The sequence below is a fragment of the Neovison vison genome, chromosome 6, assembly GCF_020171115.1.
Source record: "Neovison vison isolate M4711 chromosome 6, ASM_NN_V1, whole genome shotgun sequence".
NCBI classification, from domain to species: domain Eukaryota; kingdom Metazoa; phylum Chordata; class Mammalia; order Carnivora; family Mustelidae; genus Neogale; species Neogale vison.
Window position 1 is genome coordinate 7822356 of NC_058096.1, and position 22975 is coordinate 7845330.

Sequence of the window (22975 nt, forward strand, 5' to 3'; positions counted from 1 at the left end):
GATGTGTTTTCCTCAGTTTCTCCTGGTGTCCCCTGTGGTTTCTGCGTTCAGATGTCAGTGCCACGTTCCCCGGCACGGCACAGTGCCCTCCTTTGTCTCCTCGGTCCTTCCTGCTCTGAACTCAGCCTTGTCTGATGTGAAGATTACAGCCTGTGATTGATTGCTTTGCTCTCGCTTCCTGGTCCTTTGCTTAGCCTTTCTTCTTCTTGTAGGTGCTTCTCTGTCATACAACAGAAAACTGGGTTTTGCTTTGAGATAGAATCTCAATGTCTGTTTCTAATAGATGTTAATTTAGCCCATTCATTAATATGACATGTGTTTGGCATTAGTTCTGTCGCTGCTGCTTTGGTGTCACTTGAGGGGTTTTTTTAAGTTTTTTTTAAAACTTCTTCCTCTCTCCAGCCTTCTTTGCTTGGCTCTATGTTGTTTATATGATTTTCTAATACTTTGGAGTTTTATTTGTTACAATTGTTACCCTCACAACTTTTTATTATGCCCTACATCTGCTCTGTTTTAGATGTTATTTATTAATCCCCTCCTGAGAGCAATGATGAAATTACGGTATTTCCTCTTCTTTCCTTCCTCCTTTCTTCTCTTCTCCCAACGCGTCTTAGTTACTTACAAATACCACCTTTACTGGTATTTACCTTTGTGAAGTTTATTTGAACTCTGTGATTTGATTTGTTAACTTTAGATCAGGACTGTCCAGTACAGCTCTCCGCGGTGATGTGCGGGTCCTGTTTATCTGCCGTCTGTTTTGATAGCCACTGGCAAGAAAGTGGCTTTTAAACACTCGAATATGTGGCTGGTGCAACTGAGGGGCTGAACTTAAATTTTATTTAATATAAATTTGAGTTTAAATTTAATTTGAGTTTTAATTTAATTTTGGCTAGTGGCTGCTGTATTGGGGAGCATGGGTTGTCTTTTTTCTTTTTAAGTTTATTTATTTATTTAAGTAATCTGTACACCTGCATGAGGCTCGAACTCCTGACCCCGGAATCAAGAATCACATGCTCCTCCAACCGAGTCAGCCAGGCACCCTGGAGAGCATGGTTTTCATGGAGTATTTGTCAGCCCCAGCTGTGAGAGTGTGTTGGGGGAAGCATGTACATTATGCTACCTCCCACATTCTTGGTCCCTTCCTTTCCCAGCTAGCGTCATTACTTAAGTCATTTCTACGCTGTTGGGCCTTGTATTTTGCATTCTTTTCTCCTACCATCACCGTCACGTATCTCCTTGTCTTATTAGAGTTAAATGAATTCAGTCTTTACAAGTAGTTTTGTTTTGTTTTTTTTTAAACAGTTTTTCTAGCCATCCCATGGATGCTTATAGTCCACTATATAGTAAATTCCTCGAGGTGGATTTTCACACAGCACTGTTTGGGATTTATTTCTGCACATTTAAAACTCCTTTATACTGGAGTGACTGTTTAGGTGGGTATAAAACTCTGTGATCACGCTGTGTTCAGTGAGCATAATGGGCATTGCTGTACCTTCATTTTGAATTGCATCTTGCTATGGAAATGTCTGGTTTTTCTCCCCTTTGGTGAGTGACTTTATCTTTTGGCCTGACTCCTAAAGGATTCTTTCTTTTTCGAGGTAGAATAATTTTACTAAAATCTGTCCTTTTCTTGACCATTCCTGATTCATTTACCCTTTCAGTATTTAAGATTTTACTTATTAGAAAGAGAGAGAGAGCGCAAGCATGAATTGGGGGTAGGGGCAGAGGGAGAGGGAGAAGCAGACTCCCTGAGCAGGGAGTCTCAGCTCTGAGTACAGGCAAGGATGCGTCAGTGTGTGGAAAATGACAGAGAGGAGACATTGGGCTCAAAGTCTAAGAACGGATTCTGGCTAAACCAACCCAACAGGATTCTTGCTGAAGGCAGGCCAGGTGACAACCTCAAATGGGGCACTGGGGGAGGATGAGAAACCCAAGCAAGGGTGATCAGATATGGGGGCCAGCTAAAGCGACTAGCAGAATTCTTGCTACAGTTGGACCATGCAGAGATGAACGTGGAAGTCCAGAAGTCAAGGCTTGGTTGAAAAAAAACTCTAGGAAGGCTCGAGGAAGATAATTTTTGTCACATGCCATGTGGGTACCTGCAGGACGAGCATCCAGGTTGAGGGAAGAAATGTGCAAATGCCCTGAGGCTGGAATTTGCAGGCACCTAAGAAACTCGGAGGGGTGCCAGGGAGGAAGGAAGGAGTGAAATGAAGTGACTGAGGGGCAAGGTTAAGAGATGAGGTCAGACTGGTCAAAGGAGGGGCGGAACCCCTTTGTAGAAATGACTTTGGCCTTTACTTTGAGTGAGATGGGGAGCGCCATAAAGTCCCTTGAAGTAGAAGAGCGACATGATCTGTCTTGTGTGGATTCATCCTCTGCTGCTTGGATTTTTCTCTCATCCCTCCCTCGCTCATGTTTACATCGATTATATCTCTTTTTGTAGGCCTTGAATTTATCCCTTGACCAGGCTGGCTGAGTTTTGATGTGTGAGTTTCTTCATCCTTTACTGTTCATTTGCTGGGGAAGGTTTCGCAGTGGGATAGGCTGCCTGCTTCCCGCGTAGACCCCCCCAACAGCTCCAACCAAGCTGGCGACCAGGGCTGCTGCTCCCAGGGGTGCCCTCATGCTCCAGAAGCGGAGTTCCACAGCCGCGGGGCCTTGTTTCGGCTTCTACCACGTGCCCCTGCGGGGTCTTCGCTCCTCGGCAGCCCTTCCTCCTTGGCATGGTCCTCCCCTGTCTCCTTGCTTCACCAAAAATGGCGTCTGTGGGTTTTAGTTCTTATTCTTTTGGGCGACTTCCAGGAAGCTGGAGCGGGGATGCTGACTTGACGCCACCATCTTCAAACCCAGAGTCCAAATTACGGGTTTGGTATTTCATCCCGGGGAACACAAAAGAAAAAGTTTGTGTTGTTTGGTAGTAGCCTTTTTCCCTTCGAGAAGAATGAGGTGTCTGAATGGACTTGGGGTAGTTTGTGCCCAGAAATCCGGCGTGGCTGAGATGGGTGTGATCACTACCTTCTCGGAGCTTGTTCCGGCCTGAGCTTTCGTGTGCGGCTCAAGACAGCTGTTCTAGGCCTTTCTCCAGATCTGGCTTCTCTGGGCCAGAGTTGAGCCGCGGTGCAGCATGTCACCTCACAGAGGGGCAGGTGTCTGGCTTGCGGTGGCCATGGACATCTGTGCCATGCTGCTGTGGCAGATGGCACAGCCATGAGTCCCCGTCAGCGGAGCTGTGCCAGCCAAAGCAGGGTCTGTCCCCTCGAGTCTTCTCCACGCGTGCAAGTGTGGGGCCTGCAGCACTCAAGCCTGCATTTCTTGGCCTTTCTCAGGCCCAGGGCCCCCTTGATGCTGTGACGACAGCCAGGCCTCTTCCAAAAATTAGCACCTGTGCATGTGATTTTGTGCATCGTTTCTGGGGTTCGCTCCCATCCCTGAGTCAATGAACGACCACTGCTAATAACATTGGGTGATATATCAGCGTCATCCTTCTCTGTGTTGCGAATTCTGGACATAAGTTAGGGGGAGGGGCACATTCTTGGCGAGGCCTTGAATTTTCCCCTAGTTTTAGTTATTCAAGCTCATTATGTGCTCCTTTGCCAGAATTAATCAAGCATTGTCTGGGGTGCCTACAACTAATAAGGTGTTATATGTCAGTTATCTTTCCATGAAAAACAAATAAAAGAATTGGTTCCTGTCACTATGAGCCTTACCTCTTTGTTGAACTATCTTCTGTTTCTTAAAAATATATAAGTAAATAAATAAAGAAGAAGAAGAAATTCTGTACCTTGGTTCCTTGGGCTACACTTGGATAAATTCCGTATCCCTCTTTTGTTGGTGGGGATTGAACAGACCTGCCAAACTTACCAACAAATACTTTATTAATGTTGTATTTCTGCTATATTCTTTCTTTTTTAAATATTTTACTTACTTGACAGAGTAAGAGAGAGAGAGCATGCACAAGCAGGGGGAGTGGCGGGCAGAGGGAGAGGTAGAAGCAGGGGGAGCCCAATACAGGGCTCGATCCCAGGACCCCAGGATCATGACGGGAGCCAAAGGCAGATGCTTAACTGACTGAGCCACCCAGGCGGCCCTCTACTTACTCTTTCTTAATTGAATCAAAGAATGGCAAAAGAGGTCCCTGAGTCATAAACTATTTACTCGGCTTCCTTCCAGGGTACTCTGCTTCCTTTTTATGCCATGGGGAGCAGGGAAGGAAAGGTGATATTGATGTCAGGACCATAATATGCCAGTCAGTGGTCAGTCTGGATCCTGTTCTCACGAGATTAACTGAAAATATGATTAGATAGGAGCAGAGTGTCCCGAATGCTGCTGTGTTGCACAAGTGATAAAGTTCGTGGCAATTGTTTTGCCTCATTTTATTCTGGGACACACTGGTCAAGTAAATTTTTAAAAATATACTAGTGAATTTAAATTTTTAAAAATTAGGCTTCTATTTAATTTGGGTTGTACAAGAAGTAATAGAATTAATTTTAATGAAGTTCAAAAGTCAAATTATTTCAGAGGAATTTTCATTTAAATTTGTTTATGCACTTTTTTATGGGGGAGTAGGAAACAAAGACAAAATACTTAGCACATTTAAGGGACATAGACTATTCCCTGCTCCCCAAATTCCTCATACTGTGAGAACTTGGTAAAAGTTTTTTCACAGGATGACTAGAGGAAATAAAAAGATTTAAACACCAATAGGACAGATGGTTTTTTAATGCTTTGATCTGCAGGCCCCTTTTAATTTTGCTGTTTTTGTTTTTGGTTTGGTTGTCAGTAATTTTCTGCCATCGCATTGCCGGTTGACAGCAGCCATGCTACATTTCTGAAGGTCATTTCCCAAACATGTTGTTTGAATTTACTATGGATTCTCTTCCCGCTCCGGAGGACACCGCCGTCTTCCTGAACTTCCTTCTCCACCCAAAACCCCCCACAGCAAATTGGTGACAGGAAGAGACTGCCATCCAGGAGAGAGGATAATGTCCATATTCTGTGACTCTGTAATTATCTTCAGATAGATGAATAGCTGGTCTGTTGTGAAATCTTTCTTAAATGACTTATGATCCGGGGAAATCTGGGCTTGAGTGTCTGCAGAGTGACCCGGGCTGTGGAGAGATGGGGAAGACTTAGCAAAAGTGGTGGGGTGCCCTGGCGTGTTCCGTGGACAAGCTCTAGACCCCTCCTCAGGGAGGCTTCCTTGGCAGAGAGAGGCCCGGGCCAGTAGTTGGGTTACGTTATGCACTTGAAAACACATAGTCATGGGACTCCTGGGTGGTTCAGGACACAATCCCAGGGTTCTTGGATCGAGCCCTGCATCAGGCTCCCCGCTCTGTGGAAAGCCTTCTACTCCCTCTCCCATTCCCCTTGCTTGTGTTCCCTCTCTCGCTGTCTCTCTCTCTCTCTCTCTGTCAAATAAATAAATAAGATCTTTAAAATCAAAAATAAATTAAAAAAAGAAAATCCTTAGTCATTTTAGCATAACTGAGAAAGAACCCAAAGGAAAGGATTTTATTGTATTCTTTCTGAAGAGGTCATTATACATCGTTGTGTGCATTGGGGCGATGAATCTGCCGTTTGCCTCTGACCCAGCTCCTTGCCCTTTGTGGAATCAGACATTTGTGGAGCAGGTGGCGATGGCCTGAGATCCGCTGCCCACTCGCCCTAGTGCCCCCCCCACGGTCTGGCCCTGCCCTACACCCTCGGTTCCTCCCTGAGGCTGTTCCATCCCAGCGTCCGGGTCTCTGGTCTGTACTACGTGGCTCAGTGACTCTCTGCACCTTTGAACAAACTGCTCGTTAAGAGGACCTACTTCTGGTCATAAACAAGGCGAATGCAAAAAGGACTTAATTTGACTGGGTGGCTGTCTCTGCTCTCCTAGGAAGTGCTCTCGGGCGTGGTGGTCATATCTGGGAAGGACTCAATCCAGCACCAGGGAGTGTCCTTGACAGTGGAAGGGAGCGTGAACCTCCAGCTCAGTGCCAAGAGCGTGGGAGTGTTCGAGGCTTTCTATAATTCCGTTAAGGTAAGAGCGCTGACGTTGCACATTTTTAGTTCGTTATCCCGATGCGTGTGGTGGTTTTTACTTGTTTTCTGGCTTTATTTTTACCGGTGGATGTTTTGCAAGGCCTAGTGGTGGTCCTGCTTATAATACTTGCTGATCAAACTGCAGAAATATTCAGATATTTTCCCTCTGATTATATTCTATTGCAAGTCTGCCTGTTTTTATTCCTATAAGATAGGATTAGGAGAACTGTAAGTACACTAAACTCAGCCTTTAAGGAGAACAGAGCCCTTCTGAGAAGTGCCTGCGGCTTCTGGCACTGCCCTTCCAAAAGCAAAACCGTTGCTGGGACGGTGCACTCGGCAGCTCTTGGAGGTGACACTCCGGTAAGACGCAGATAGAGCCGTGGCCGTTCCTTCCTTTTTGTCATTTTGGGTAGAGGTATGTGTTCCAGAATATAAACTCTTTTTCTATACTTAGCCTTTCCTTTTCCAGAGGGACGTATTAACTGTGAGTTTCGAGGGGGAAGGAGGTCAGAGGAAAGAAGGGTTCTCAGGAACCACATTCAGATTCAGGGCCTTCCCCGTCTCCCTGTTTGCTTCCAGAAGCACTCAGAGACTCACTTCCCAAGTGGTAGATTTTCCGAGGGATGCCAAACCAAGGCTTTGAATACGGGAACTAGTTGAGGGGTGAAAGCTGCCTTTGGGGGGGTCCCAGTGGACCCCGGAGGCGCACAGGGCTGAGGACAGGCTCACTCCTCCCCGCGGATGGGGTCCAAAGCACCCACGGGCTGGTGAGGACCCTGGGGTTCCGGCGGTGGCCCTCCTGGCCCAGCACCTTGACTGTGCGGCGTCTGCTGCTTCATTCCGAAGGTGGGGGGGCAGTGCCTGGCAGGAGGATTGTTAGGACAGCAAATGAGCTTTTGGGGGAAAGGATAGGAAATATGGCATTGGATGTGCACCAAACACCTAAGCATCTGGTACTGTGAACAAACCGTAATTGTGCCAGAAACTCGAGCCCACTGGGTCCTGAGCCGCAGACTCAGCCCTGGGCCGGCCAGGGCATGGGCAGGGTCAGCTCCGAGGGCCCGAGGCTCGTGTCTTTTGGGAGATCATTAATAGACATGGTGATTGGGCAATGCATCCGAAGTGCGTGCTGATAGATCGAATTGCTTTTTCTTCACAGCCCATCCAGATTATCAACAGCACCATCGAAATGGTGAAGCCAGGGAAATTTCCCAGCGGCAAAACAGAAATTCCTTTTGAATTTCCTCTGCACGTGAAGGGCAACAAAGTTCTGTATGAGACTTACCACGGCGTGTTTGTCAACATTCAGGTGAGAGTTTCCCAATCCCGTGCCGTGGATCTCCTGGCTTGGCTTCTGCAAAAACGGCTCCATCTGTCTTTGGCGGCAGAATCAATTGACGGACCCAGAGTTGAATACTGTAATTAGGCCGACACCGCCCGTGCATTTTCTGTTTTGATTTCTCATTTTGCTTCGCAGAATGCATTTTATGTGTGGCCATTATTTTGGATAGGAACCCCGGAGGACCCCGGCTAGAGCTTCTTCTAAAAAATTCTGTTGTTTCCTTGGGGCCCCTGTTCTGGCCACGTCGGCACCGCGAGGGGTGCTGTTAGGGTTCGGTGACAGCTAGGCCCGTGCTCCTCTAGGGCACCCGCGCTGTCTATTTTAAACGTATAAGTATCTCTTTGTTAGATATCCAAAGGCTACTACTCTGACATAGGCTTGTATTCTTTATTGAACAAACCTTGTAAATGAGGGGAAGTGAATTTATGACTTCCTGTCTACCTCCGCCGGCCCAGGCCGCCTTTCACAGCCGCTATTGTCTCCGCCACAGCGCGGAGTCATGACTCAGAGGGAGCGGGCGAGAGAGAGCCTCTGCTCTGTTCAGTGGAAAGAAAGGGACTTTTGTGATACCAGCTTTGCAGGGCTCCCCTTGCCGTGCGAGACAAAACCATTTTGTCTTGTGTACGTGCAGCAGGGCAGAAAGTTGGGAAGTTTCCTGATTTATGAAGTTGTCGCTGATAATTTGGTCTCGACAGGAGACCGTTCCCCTGCCTCCAAAAATACAGATCCCCGAAACACGTGGGAGAGTTTCAACTCAAGGTTTGTGTGCGTGCAGGGCTGCGCAGTGCCGCAAGATGGGGCGAGCAGACGCACATGCCGCCTGACATCCTGCACGGCCGGCGCTGTCTCTCTGGCCCGAAAAAGCACATCTGGTCCTGCGTCCTGGGTGCACCTGTTTCAGGCAATCTGGACACAGGGCTTTGGACGGCGCCCAGGAAGTGACCGGAACGACCAGCTTCCCAGGTCCGCGGACTTGCCGGTGCTCTCCCCGCAGCCCCTCCCGGCAGCGTACCTTCTCAGCAGGACTGCCGGCATCTCCAACGTCTCATTCGAACGTCATACTTCTTCTCTCTCCAGAAGCAGCATCGCCTTGCTTTCCCGACACCGTAGCTCTTCAGTACTGTTTATTTAATAACATGAGCATCCGGATGTTCGTGAGAAAACGACGAGACCACCATTCGGGCTTCACTGGTCATACTTCTTGTGCCTTCCTCCTGTGCTCATTGTTCTTGTTAAGAAATTAATTTGTTTCGGGGCGCCTGGGTGGTTCAGTGGTTAGAGCCTCTGCTTCGGCTCGAGTCACGATCCCAGAATCCTGGGATCGAGCCCCGCATCGGTCTCTCTGCTCAGCGGGGAGCCTGCTTCCTCCCCTCTCTCTGCCTGCCTCTCTGCCTACTTGTGATCTCTCTCTCTCTCTCTCTCTCAATCTCTGTCAAATAAAGTCTTCAAAAAAAAAAAGGAGAAGAAATTAATATGTTTCAAATCAAATTGGAGGGCTGTCTGGCTGGCTTAGTTAGCAGAGCCCGTGACTCTTGATCTCACGGTTGTGGGTTCCAGCCCCACGATGGTGCAGAGATTGCTTTTTTTAAAAAGTCTTTTTTTAAAAAAAATCAAATTGGAAATCTCATCCTTTTCCAAATATTGCCAAGAAGGGCATGCAGATGTGCAGTTGACCCTTGAACAACATAGGTTTGAACTGTGCGGGTCCCTTTCCCTGGATCTTCTAGAGTGCAGATGTATTTTCTCTTCCTTGTGGTTTTCTTCTCTCTAGCTGATGTTATTGGAAGGATACTGTGTGTGACACATACAACATCCAAAATACCTGGTAATCGACTGTTGGTGTTACCCGTCGGGCTTCTGGGCAACAATAGGCTCTCAGTAGTTAGTTTGGGGGAAGTCACAAGTTGTACGTGGATTTTTGACTCTGTGGGGATCGGCACCCCTCACCCCACATTGTTAAGAGTCAGCTGTGCATAAAAAACCGTGTACCTGCGTCCTGCCTGGTTTTGTGTAAACTGGAAATGCCTTACAATGCTGTCGGAGCGTTAGCAGGTGGCAAATTCTTCAGTACAGTATATGGTCACCCAGACTCAACCTTTGTTCTGGTCATCGGGTTTCACCCTTGTAGGGTTAATTCAGAGTGCTACAACCTAGAATTCTCTACCCGTCCCCCAGATCGCTCACAGATTCCTAAAAATGAAGAGATTTCTTCTCATCCTAACCTCTGATTTAGAAGAGCTTATCACCTAGATTCAGCATTTATTAGAATTTCGCCATTTTTGTTTCATCTGTGTTTATCTTTCCTGAGTCATTTCAAAGTCAGTTACAGAATCATGTGAGCTATGTCAGTATCTGTCTTCAGAAAGTGGGGACACTCTCCTGGGTAGTCCACGCTGGCATTTTCACGCCTGCACAGATTAACAAAAATTCTCAAATACCTTCTCATTCCCAATTGTATTCACATTTGTTATTGCTCCTTTTGAGAAAACATGCTTCTTTTTCAAAGATTTTATTTTTAAGTAAACTCTGCACCCAGTATGGGGCTCAAACCCATAACCCCAAGACCAAGAGTCACATGCTTCACCCGCTAAGCCAGCCAGGGGCTCCTTGAAAATATACCTCTAGAGAGAAACCAGGATGGTGGCTTTTTAAAAATCTATGTTTCATTCATTGATTCATTCATTCACTTTCTAGAAGGGTCTTTTGCTAGCCTCCTTGTTTTAGACGGGTGACTGCTGGGGTCACAGGGCTGGCCTCGCAGGGGTCCCACGGGGCGTTGCCCTCCCCCCCCACCCTTGCTTGCCGTGCTTTCCCTGAAGATTCATGGGTGCATTACTTGGGACAGAAAGTGTTGCTAAACCCAGTAACATCCTCTTCCTCAAATGATGTGGGCGCCAAGACATTTTACATGGATGATTTGAATTGTATTGTAGTAACATAATGTAAAAATGGTAAAAACCGTAAGACAGAATAAAGGATTTAAGGCGTAGTGAGTATTACATTTCCAGCTCACAGGGTCTGGGTTTCCTTGTCACTCTGTAGGTGGAGGCTTGGTGCTGTTTGGTCCTGTTCTTCCCGGGCACGTTGTGTTTGTTTCTTGCCTTTGTGATTAGATCGCGTGTACCAGAAGCAGCCCGCTTCTCCCATTGCCCTTTGTGCAGATACCTTTTCTTTTACAAGTTACGTAAATTGGAGGCAAATTATCTTAATTTGTTCTACTCTTGCGGCCATAGTAGCGAGGTTTTATACTGTAACCCAACATTACAGCAGTCACAACTTGTCTGCAGAATTGTATTTCAGAATTAATGTGTCCAGATGCTAGTCATTCTTCGTCACAGTTGTGAAGATCCTTTCTAGAAGTCTGCTTTGCGTCTGCTGACGTGCTTCTTCCTTCTTCTTTCTGTTGGCCTTGTGTTTACAGACGGTCCTAAGATCCAATCCTGTCTGTACCTCCTCCTGGCGCCCTGCTCAGTCTGTCCGTCCTGACCCCCTCTGACCTCCCACCCCCGACATCCTCCTTAGCCGCTGGGCAAGATCACGATAAAATGAAAAGATCTAGGACTTCGCAGCAGGCAGATCCGGGCCTGAGTCCCAGTATTGCGTAAGGATTCAGAGCCAGGTTTTGGCAACTGGCAGGTGTCAGTTGAAATCCCACCTCTGTGACCCCGACCAGCCTTCATGACCTCTCCTCCTAGGAGATGAATGAGGTCTTGGCTTGAACGCTTTGTTAGCACAGTGCCAGGCATGTAGAATGCCCCGAGGATGTATTTGCCAAGTGGCTGCATCAGTGAGTTCTTGGTGACCGTCCTTAGAATCCACTGAGACGGTACATGCGAGAGAATTCACGTCACTCGCGGAACAGAACGCCAGCGTGTTCCTCTCTGGCCACCTTTCTCCCCACCGTCACTTAGCAGCTGCCCTGGATGACTGATGGTGGCTTCCGTGCTCAGAAACATTTTGTAACCAGAGGTTGATGCCTGTTGTTCTCACTCCTTTGCAAGTTGTAGAAATCCGGCTCAAACTGACTTAGCCTAAAAAGAGTATCACGGACCACAGAGCCAGCAGCTCCAGGGAAGGGGAAGCGGAAGCTGGGTCCGGGTCCAGCTCAGCTTTCTGTGCAGACCTCTTTCATTTAGGGTCCTTCCTTCTAGACCTCTTCCTGGCCGTGGTCGGGCTAAGCCGCCTCGGGCTTACCATCTCCTGGGCCGCCTCCCGCAGTGGAGAGAACCCTTCCCAACAGTACCTGGAGCAGCTCTGCCCAGGAGGGCTCGGGGAGGAGGGGGTCAGCCCCGCCAAACCCCTGAGACTGGAAAACGAGGAAGGGGAAGTTCCCCGCGGGACAAGAATCCGAGACAAGAATCAGGCAAGCCTGAACAGAATGTCGCCCGTGCCAGACAGCATGGGAGCTGTGCAGGAGGACGGCGAAGCACGTCCGGGCGTACACACCTACATAGATGTACTGCGCGTGCACACACCTGCGTGTACACACACCTGCATGCACACACACCTGTATGCACACATGCCTGTATGGATCTGACAGCACCAGGCCTCACTGAGCCTGTTGGGTTGGGGAGACCAGGTAGAAATCTCAGAAGGGTGTATATGTGTGTGTGTGTGTGTATATATATATACACACACACCCTTCTGAGATTTACATATATATATATATACACACATAGGTGTGTATATATATGTGTGTGTGTGTATGTATGCATATATGTGTGTGTGTGTGTGTATGTATATATATATATATATATATATATATGAAAAGGTCCTTGCAGACAAGGAATGTTTCTGTTTAAAAAGTGTTTTTCAAAAAAATAAATAAATAATTTTTAAAAAAGTGTTTTAATCTCCTGATGGTACCTTAAATGTCTAGTAACTTCTCATATAATGTATTAGTTTGTTCATAATAACGTAGCTTCTTGATTTAACCATGCATTTAGTCCCGGATACAGAAATCATTTTTAACAGAATTCTGAAATTTTCCCTGGATGATTAAAAAAACAGCTAACTTTATTCAGTATGGGTTATGTGATTTTTTTTTGGAAGGCTAGCATTAAGACCATGATGGCGCTATAGAATTTTGTTACCAATTAGCCTGTCCGTCCACAGACAGGAGTGTGAAGGAGCCGTCCTAGGTCAGAGCCCTTGGCTCTGGGGCTGGCTCGGCAGGGAGCCGGCTCTCCCTGGGGCGGGGGCGGGGTGGTACACTGGCAGTGGCTTGTTCAGAAAACGAGCACGGGGATGGCAGAGAGACTGAACACAGAGAGGTTAGAAGCTAGTGTGGTGCCGCCTGCCTTACCTTGCTCCGTGAAATGCCGGATGCGGTCCTTCCTGAGCGCTTTCTCCTCCTAATGACAAAGTAGCTGCCGCCTTACCGAGAGCTGCTTGCGCTCCGCCAGACCCCCTGCTGAGTGCCCAGCACACAGCGAGCACCTCGCTTGGCTCTTGCTGAAGCATAGCGTCCCCCTTCTACAGAGCAGGAGGCCGAAGGCCACACGAGTTGCCTCATCCGCCAGGGCTCACGCAGTGAGACAGGTCACCGGATTGGAGCTGGTTTTCGCTTCTGCGGGCATCTTCTTTCAGCTCTGTGCCCCCCACGGGCCCCCGCCCCCGCTCTCTCCCTGTGTTCCAGCTAAGACTGTGCCTTTGTACCGGTGGGTCCAGCGGTGGGACTAGGCTGCGGAACCACCTTAAGTGTTCTTAGTTTTGGTCTTTTTGTAGAAATGCCTTCACGTGAGCATTGGCTCCCCCTATGAAATATATTAATTTCAGACAACACGGTAATTGGACCAAGTTTCCCTAAAGTACGTTGACTTCCTTGTCTCTCCGAATAGAATTCCACGATGAAAGCAGATCACACTAACGAGACGTCTTCTCCGACTTCTCCCCGCAGTACACCCTGCGCTGTGACATGCGGCGGTCTCTGCTGGCCAAGGACCTGACCAAGACCTGCGAATTCATCGTTCACTCCGCTGTAAGCTGTATTTGGGGGGCTCCGTGCTTGGCCATGGGAATCTTCTGTAGGGTCTGGTATCTGACCCCAATTCGAAGCTGACACGTCAGCCTGGTGCCGTGTCGTGGCTGCTGGGGAAAGAGACTCCCGGGTAGGACATGAGGGACCTTGTTTCTCCGGCCAGGTCAGAGCACCAGCATCGGCGTGTGCCTCGTTCCCCCAGGCCCAGAACCCCCCCGGGGCGGGCTCGTGCCTCAGCCGAGCAGCACCAGGCTGGGAGCCCCCCTCGGAGCAAGTGAGCAGGGAGCAAGTCTGCTTCAGGGAGACACACCCCTCCTCACGGTTGCTGCGGCAAACACAGCCCAGAGCCATGGCCCGGCCCCGCTGAAGAATGGTCCGAGCCCCACAGTCCTGTTCTGCCCGACAAGGACAGCGGGGACACCTGGGGCCAGGGTGGGTTGCCTCCCCCAACACCTTCTGCTCACGTCTTCCTGTGACAGAATGTTCTTAAAAAATCACTTTCACATGTCAGCTGAACTGGGCCCCCCTCCCCACGGCTGTGGGCGACCCTGGGTGAATTCAAGGCAGAGACCTTGTTCTGCAGCCCCTCTGCTCGACGACTCGGTCATCGTGCAGAAATTAGCAGTGACGGGCAGCGCCTACCCCAGGTGTGACACGTGGTGACAGATGTCCACCGCACTGGATTCCCCTCTTTTGTGTCCCCGGGCTTTCCAGGTCCGGTATCGGAGCAGCTGCCGGGCCTTGCCCTGCCCTCCGGGGCTGTAGCCCACACCTCTGGTTCGGGGCTGGCCCGCCCCCTCTTTCTCGGGCTGCAGCCTGGTTCCCTCCTTGAAGAGCCACCTGGACTCAGAATGTGGTCCGTCTGCCTTTGATTTAATTCTGAGCAGTTTGTGGACAGGAGAGAGCCAGCCTGGGGTTCCTGGAGGTGCCCAGGTGAACAGAGACTGGATGTGTGTATTGTGCCGTGAGGCTGCAGGCTGTGTCCGAGGTGCCACCCAGATTGGACAGACACAAGAGCCACTGGCTTTCCTTGGGTCACGTACCCGGTGTGGCCTGTAGCTTCGTTGGCATTGAGTGGGGCTCAGCGACCTGAGGATCCCACACGGGTCCCATAGTCTTTGCCACGGCCTTAGGAAGTGGGGCTTCTCCAGAGCTCCGTGGTGAGGTAGGTTGGTGTTTGTAGAACATTTGCAGTTGCATTTCTTTTACACTGTTACGAAATGTCCACGGGCGTCTTTTAGTAATGGTTCAGGAAAAATGGGAGACTTACGTCTCCTGTGTGTAAGATGGGCAAAATCACTGATGTCCTTTATTTGCATCATTTTTGTGACTTTTTGGGACTTCCAACATTTATAGTTTTCCTCTTACTAATAATAATTACTGTATTTCATTGTTTCTTTTAGTGACATACAAAATATTAAAAATAATTATCTTTTTTGGAAGTGATGTGATTTAGGTATTTTCCTTTTTTAATGAAGGGTCTTGAAACTGAAGGGGAAAAAATTTTTTTCATGTGGATTAGTCCCAAGAAGAGACACACCCTTTCAGGTTTTCAGCAAAAAGAGCCTCTAACTTTGTGAAGGAGAGTGAGCCCAAGTTCAGCGCCCTGTCCAGAACTGGGCCCCAGGTGGTTTAAAATAAATACCTTCCGAGAATGCTACTCTTGGTTCTTAGGACTAATTTTTCATTTCTGGACCCTGCTGACCAGCAAGTGGGGGAGGCCTCTCCCTCCCTGTCGAGGCACAGCTGAGGACACCCCAGGGCCCCCGACCCAGGGCCCACAGCCCACTCAGGACTGGAGGCCCCCCACCCCGGGGCCAGCTCAGGGTACGCAGCGGGGGCAGAGGTCCCAGGACCCCCTCTCAACAGCTTACCGACACACAGCCTCCCAAGAAGCCTGTTCTTTGTGAATGATTTCAGAGAAGGCCAAACCGTGTGTGATCTCCAGTTGCCAACTCAAATATTCCTTTAAATGCTGTAAGGAAGACTGTGTCCCCCAAAGCGTGTGTTCGCGAACCTGTTAAGAAGAATACTGTAGAATGTGCTTCGGTAAATGAGTAAACTTGGTGGGTTGGCCGGTGCCTTTCCTCCACCGCAGCCCCCCCGGCCTGTGGGTCCCGGCACCCGAGCGCGCCACACCAGGCAGGCCCTGGTGACGCTTGGCCGCCCAGGTGGCTTCTGTGGTTACGTGATGTGGCGAGGACCATTGTTTGTAATTATGGTAACATTTCTAGTTTAGAGGAGCGGGTCTTCAGGTGGACAGCTGAGTGGCTAACTGCACAGGTGTTGGAGCCGGACCACCTGGGTTTGAATGGCAGCTCGACCACCGGAGAAAGCCATGGGAGCTCGCCGCGCCGCACTGTCCGTGTCTGTGAAATGGGACCAGTGACAGGGACAGTACCCGATTCGGTCATCATGCTAGTTCGGTGTCAGCTCTTGTTCTAAGAGAGGGTAAAATAAATGCCTTCCATGAATGCTACTCTCGGTTCTTAGTCTAACTTTTCATTTCTGGACCCAAAAGGGCCCCGAGAGATTTTTAAGAAAGCAGTTGCCTCATTTTATTTTTATTTTTTAATTTTATCTTATTTTTTTAGCAGTCCCCTCATTTTACAGATGAGGAAACTGAGTCACAGGGGATGAAGAAATTTGACAAAGAACACAATGTAGATTTTTGGCAAAACTGTGCGTTTGGACCCCACACGACCTGCGTCTGAGTACTAACCCCTTCCCAGTTCATTATGCTGCCCTTTGTTTCTCCAGAAGGGGAAAGGGGAGTTTGGCCTGTGGGGCTCTTGGCTTCAAGCAGCTGATGTGGATTTTGCCTCCTGTTTTAGCCTCAGAAGGGGAAGTTGACCCCGAGTCCCGTGGACTTCACCATTACACCTGAAACCCTGCAGAACGTCAAAGAGGTACGGCGCCCCTCGGCTCTGTGGACCGGGGTATCCGCTTAGCCACTGCGTCCTGCGGACGCCCCGTGGCCCAGTTCTTCCCTTGGGTATCAAGTCATCGAGATGAAATTTTGGATTATTGCCGATACCCAAAGTAGTCTGGATTTTCAATTCTGATTTCTTTTTAAACTCCGTAAGTTCTGAGAAGGAGAATGCTTCTGAAAAGCTGCTCGGGGAGCCTATTTGCCTGCTATGCTCCGCGCCGCCTCTCCCCCGTTCTCCCCGGCCTAACATATGGGGCTCAGAGCCCTTCTCCCTGAGCCCTGGCTGCCCCCGCCACCCGTCCTTGGAGCCACAGCCCGTTGCTTCACAGTTGGCGGCCTGCTCTAGTCATGGAGGCCGCAGCCTCTCCCCCTGCTCTCCAGACCGTGTTGACCAGCAAGTGTGGAAGGCCTCTCGCTCCCTGGGGAGGCATAGCTGAGGTAGGGTGCAGCCTGGGGGGCATCTCTGAAAGTCCATTTACTGGAGGGGACAAGTCCCCTGTGGGCCAGTCAGCTTGGTCTCTCGCAGGGATTTGAACGGGACTGGAAACACGCAGGGAGCACTGGTGGTCGCCTGGGCCTCGGCTCTTAGCGCCGCCATAAGTGCTCATGCCCCTAAGTGGGTTTGTGTTTCTTCCTTCCCAAGAATCTCAGGAACACAAAACCCAGTGACAAAGCTGGAGTGCGGGAGAGAGTGGCACAGATCGAGTGTGTCTTATAAAGACCTCCTGGCTGGACTTGGTACAGTTTGTTTTGTTCCCTATATCTTGTCTCTGCTTTACCTGACTGGTTTGCTTCTTCTTTGTCCCCGCCCTTACTCTGATTGATTAAGGTCTGTTATCCTGTGGTTGCTTCTTTTTCCTCTCACGTACTTTTTCTGTTTTCCTAATAGTCACCCCCAAATGTTCGAACATAAAGAGACACTCATGAGTTTAAGTAACAACACTGAGAACGAGAACCTTCTGCCAGAAGGTTTGTAACATTTTTGCATTTTCCTCCCACCATACCCCTTTCGTTTGTTGAAATGGTCTGAAATCTAAGTTCCAGTTTATGTTTTATTTTTCCCAGTATGAAGCCTCTGTTGGCTTAGAAATGATTTTTCGTAGTTGCCCAAAGTAAACAGTCATGATTTAGCCAACACTGAATTACTGGAAGTTTCACCGTGGTCATTGCTCTCCTCTGCTTTCTCTTACCTTCTTTTCTTTCTTCAATGTATTTTTTTGTGCCTCTGGAGCACATCCTAGAATCATTCTTTCTGAAAGGATGAGGAGTGAACTTACATCCTTGAGTGTCTAATAGACACCTGCCTTTGCTCTCACACTGAACCCTCGTTTGTCTAGGTAGGTGGAAGCTTCTGGCTTCAATTTCATTTGCCCTTTGAACTTGGGAGAGGACCTCCCTGGTTTTCTAGTACCTTGTAATACTGATGATCTGATCCCCAAATATTTGTTTCTCCTCCTTCTCCCTTCCCCCCAGCCCGGAAAATTCCAGCACCCCCCCCATCCTTACCATTCTGGAATTTCAAAGCTCTTGCCAGATTTGGGTGTTTAATTAGTCAGTGTGCCTGCCATCTTTCCTTCAGCTCTGTGAACTTCTCTCGGTGTTTCTTAGAGGCATCAAGGAGAATCTTGGCACAGTCTTTGAGCTCACTTGTTTACTCTTCGGTTGGTATGTCGCCCAACTGTTGACATGTTTCCCTCAGCAAGAGCATCATTCATCTCCAAGTGGTTTCTTTTCCAAGATAGCCCCTTCTTTTACTGCAGATGCACGGCCCTTCGTCTCTCTCTAGGGCTGGTTATTCTGTTTGCAGAGGGTGTGCATCTTTCTTGCTTTTATTTTTCTCAGCTGTTTGTTGATTCTTGGTTGCCAGCTTATAATTATAGATGATCGAATACGTATGGCCTTGTTGACTAGAGTGTCTGTCCTTAGCCCGAATGACAGTCTGTCCTTCTGGTTATGAATGCACTCTGACAGGAGCTTTGCTGCTGGGGAACACGTGTTGGACCCTGTGGGCTTTCTTTCGGGGTGTGCTGGTAGCTCGTCTTCGGGGGTGAGGGCATCATCTTGCGTTGTGGCTGTAAATGACTGCGGACGCTTGCCCTGCCTTGCCCAACCTGCTTTGGGAGTGTCCTGGCGGGGGAGTTGCCTTGAGGAAAGCTGTGGTGGCAGCCTGGGCACGTGCTGACTCCAGAGGCCACTCATGCCCCCTCACTGACTGCTCCTTCCCTGGGTGGGGGCCACTCCTGATCTCAGGGCTGCCCCCTGCTGGGGACCCTCTTGTGCCCCCGACCTCAAGGCATGATCCCCTGAGCTCTTGGGAGCCTCCCTGAGCACTTTCATGCACAGAAACTCTTCACTGGGGTGTTTCTTCGTGGCGTCCCGCATGGACTTTCTTGGCGTAGTTTGTCTATGTTAACATTACGCCCTGGGAGGAGAGGGTGAATTGAATGTTCAGTCAGGATCTTCGGCCGGATATTGAAAGTTTTCTTTCTCACCAGTTGCCTAAAAGAATTTTAATATAGATTGCAACTGCTTTTTATATTTCTAAACAAATAGCTACTTTACTTTTTCACTGTTGTTAGAACTTTGTCTTGAATCAAGACTTTTCTCTTTGACTTGAATCAAGATCTCTCTGCCTCTGGGGCCATGAGGTACAGAGCTCCCTGCTCTCCAGTTCCAGCGCTGACGATGGGCAAACACCAGCCACAGTGACCACTGGCCCTCGAGGTGTGGCTGGTCGGAGCCGAGCTGAGCCGTAGGTGTAAGGTGCTGACTGGGTTTCAAAGAGGAAGAAAATATAAGCATAATGTTTTAATATTGATCACATGTGGAAGTGGTATTTAGGATATATTGGTTGATTTTAGCTGTTTCCTTTTACTTTCTAAAATACAGCTATTAGGGGCGCCTGGGTGGCTCAGTGGATTGAGCGTCTGCCTTTGGCTCAGGTCATGATCTCAGGGTTCTGGGATCCAGCCCTGAATCGGGCTCTCGGCTTAGCAGGGAGCCTGCTTCCCCCTCTCTTTCTGCCTGACTCTCTGCCTACTTGTGATCTCAATCTCTCTGTCAAATAAATAAAAAAATAAAAATCTTTAAAAAAAAAATACAGCTATTAGAAAATTTTAAATTACATCTGTGGCTCACATTGGTGGCCACATTTTGCTTCTGTGAGACAGTGGTGTTCTAAACTCTGACATAGCTTTGGCACCTGGGACCAGCTGAGCGACGTGTGCTAGAACAATTGCCTCTGACGCCTCAGATCCGCGTCCCACAAAAACATCATCATCTAACCGTGACCAGGTTCCTAGGTGTACAGGGGAAAGGTCCAGAAGGTCTTAGTCAAGCACTGATGAGAATTGTTCTCTTTAAATGTTCTTGAAATAAAAGGAAGAATCTTGGCTTTTCAGAATTGTTTAATTGGGAGCATTTTTCAGTTGATTCTCTTTTAGACATTTTTGGGGTGTGTGTGACCGGTTCCCTGTAAACACTGCTGGCAGCTTGCTCAGGAGTTTCTAGGTCGTGTCGCTTGGTGAGAAGGAGCTTCCAGATCTGACCCAGGCAGTCGGGGCGGCTCTGGGGGAGCTGGCGGTTCGGCCAGGCAGTGTCGGCGCCGGGTGTCTGCAGGCGGTTGTTGAATAATTCAGTCTGTTCATCAACTTGACAGGAGATAGAAGGACTATTGTACCTTTTTCCCATTTTGTACAACAGGGGCCCAGCGGGTTTTATAAAAATTGCCCAACTTTGTTTTTAGTTTTTCTTTGTACCCAGTGACTGCCTCTGGAGTGAGTTCCCTTGGCACCTTCCGTTCCCACCATCCCTTGTCTCGTTCCAGAGAGCCTTGCTCCCCAAATTTCTCATCAGAGGGCACCTCAACTCCACCAACTGTGTCATCACGCAGCCGCTGACCGGGGAGCTGGTGGTCGAGAGCTCGGAGGCCGCCATCAAGAGCATAGAGCTGCAGCTGGTCCGCGTGGAGACCTGCGGTAAGCGTGGCCCGTGGGGGGGCGGTGGGGGCAAAGGAAGGGCGCGCCCCTCGATTCCAAGAAGCGTCTGAGAAAGTGAGACGTGGAGGGGAGGGAGCCCGCGATCCCGTGGAGCAGATGGCAGAGGGGTCACCAGCGGCCTGTTGACCGATGGGGCCGTGGGGAGGGCCCCTGCTCTCCGACCACACCGTGTGCGCCACCTCCCGCAGGGTGTGCAGAAGGCTACGCCCGCGACGCCACGGAGATTCAGAACATCCAGATCGCCGACGGGGATGTGTGTCGGAGCCTCTCCGTGCCCATCCACATGGTGTTCCCCCGGCTCTTCACCTGCCCCACGCTGGAGACCACCAACTTCAAAGTGGGTAAGCGCGCCAGCTCCCCGCGCCCGCGGGCCTGCCCGATTTGCCCGGGAGCATGGGGCCCCCGAGCGCCCCCGAGGCGGACAGGCCGGTCTGCTTGGGGCCGGCTCAGCGCAGGGCACTTGGTCCCCGAGTCGTGCAACAGAAAGCGTCCCGAGAAGCCACTGGAGACAGCGCCACCCTGTCGGCGGGGCTGGGGCAGGGACAGTAACGCCGCCGGGAGAGGGCAGTGGGGAGCGTGCGGGTCAGGGAGGCTCCTCGGACAGGCGGCATCTGAGCAGAGTCCAGTAAGAGCTGTCACAGCGGGGGGCGCCTGGGTGGCTCAGTCGTTAAGCCTTTTAAGCCTTCGGCTCAGGTCATGATCGGGGGTCTTGGGATCAAGCCTCACATCCGGCTCCCTGCTCAGTGGGAAGCCGCCTCCTCCCTCTCCCACTCCCCCTGCTTGTGCTCCCTCTCTTGCTGTGTGTCTCTCTGTCAAATAAATAAATAAAATCTTTAAAAAAAAAAAGTAACAAGTGGAAAAATAAAGCAAGAGTATGAAAGAACAGAAGGAATTTTAGAAGATTCTAGTAAAGACGGAGGACGATGAGGTGTGCTTGGGAAGCAGACCCCCTTCCTCTCGCAAGGCAAGGAGACACGTTTCCTCAGAGAAAGTGCACCAGGAGTGCTCAGAGGCCAGTGCCGCTGTCCTCGCTGGTTCCTCTGGAAGCCTGGGGTGACGGACCACGGACGTGCCCCCTCCTCTCGGAGCCCCCTGCAGTGCAGTGGGCATGGGGTGTCGGCGGCCAGGCCGGGTCAGCCTAACGCCCGTTCTTTCTCTTCCCAGAATTTGAGGTCAACATCGTCGTCCTGCTTCACGCGGATCACCTCATCACGGAGAACTTTCCACTGAAGCTCTGCAGGGTGTAGCCCGGGAGCAGGCAGTGTGGACGGCCAGCGAGGCCGAGCGGACATGCCGTGGGTAGCCGGTGCTCACGGGAGCTGAAGCCAGCAGCATAGGCTTATTTTCGAGGTGATTCTGTATCAGAAATGAATCCGACCCCTCAGTACAATCACTGTTGTTCCTCATCTCCCTGAGGCTTCCGCTTCCGGTGGGGCGCGTCTCATCAGACCTGGTCCGGACAGTGCATCAGGACCTCCCGACTGGGGGTGGCGAGATCGGTTCGCAGAAAGCACGATTTCCTCGGTCTCCCGGCTCACCGGGCCTGTTCAGGAGCAGTGAAACTGCGACCGCGGCAGCACTTGGCTGGGAAGTGAGGGTCTGGGGGCAAAGGGAACCCTCCCCACCGGCCCAGTGGGTGTCGCTAAGAGCCCTGGCAGAAAGCGGCTGCGCGGGGGACAATGACAAGCCGACAGTTGTCTATGACATCTGTAGGCACCGTCCAAGCAGGGCTGCCGGGCGGCGTCCACTGGAACCGTGTGGCGTTTTCCACTCTGTTCTGTAGTTCTTCTATCACGGTTTTCGTGATGACTCCAGGACATTGAGGGAACTGATACAGAGCGTTCCTGGCTGTCACAGGAGGACCTGTTGCTGGTGGGTGGGTTCTGAGTGGCGTGGCCTGCCCCCCGAGGTGAAGCCACTGGGGCTCACAGTGGGCGGAGAGCCTGTTGCAGCGGGTGTCCTCCGTCTGATCCGGTTGGTCCACGGTGGCCGCGGCCTCAGGAATAAGCTGTGAGCTTTGCACGCCACCCGGCCTTCCCCGACAGTCCCTCCCCCTGGGCAGCCCTGAGCAGGGTGGCCGGGCCGATGTCCCTCCCGCACCCCCACGCCCGGCCGTGCTGCCATCGCCCTGGGACCGCATCTGGTGACATGTGACGCGGAGGGCAAACAGACCTGACTCAGGCCCTGCTTTGTCCCGGGGCTTCACCAGCGAAACCGATACAACTTACTCACCGGGTCATTTCTAGTCTGGCTCCCGGAGAATACGTTCCTGGTCTAGAAATCTCCTTTTATGCTCCCCGGACGTCAGCAGTGACCTGTCTGTGATGATGTGTTCAGAGTATCGGGAAACAGAGAGGCCTTACTCTCTGGGACGTTTCAAAGATAGAAATCAGTTTTAATGATTAAAAAAAAAAAAGCTAAATAAGAATTTTGAGCAAAGGTTTGGGAGGTACATTGCTGTATCACTTCTTCAGTAAAGCGCTTTTACGGATATAAATAGGACCAGCGCTCTGAGGGCGCAGCTGTTAACTGGAGACCCGCCAGCGCCGTGGTGCTCTCGTTTTCATTTCATTCGATCCTGAGTGGCCCAGACAAGGGCCTCAGGCTGCCATTTCCTGCCCCTTCTTGGCCAGTCCCTCCCGTCGGGGGTTAAGGAGAGCACAGATGTCCGGCTGTGTGGCCGGGGGTGG

At 50.3% G+C, this 22975-nt stretch overlaps 1 protein-coding gene across 1 annotated transcript in view; it reads left to right on the top strand.

Annotated features, from left to right (window-relative positions):
* The window catches only part of VPS26C (VPS26 endosomal protein sorting factor C), a 44188-nt gene extending 21475 nt beyond the window's left edge, over positions 1-22713 (top strand). Inside the window, exons 2-8 of the mRNA XM_044250930.1 lie at positions 5885-6028; positions 7193-7342; positions 13275-13355; positions 16190-16264; positions 20114-20264; positions 20474-20626; positions 21450-22713. Coding sequence (XP_044106865.1) covers positions 5885-6028; positions 7193-7342; positions 13275-13355; positions 16190-16264; positions 20114-20264; positions 20474-20626; positions 21450-21532 — 837 coding nt within the window. The 3' untranslated portion in view covers positions 21533-22713. The remainder of the gene's footprint in view (positions 1-5884; positions 6029-7192; positions 7343-13274; positions 13356-16189; positions 16265-20113; positions 20265-20473; positions 20627-21449) is intronic.
* The last annotated feature ends 262 nt before the right edge of the window (positions 22714-22975 follow it).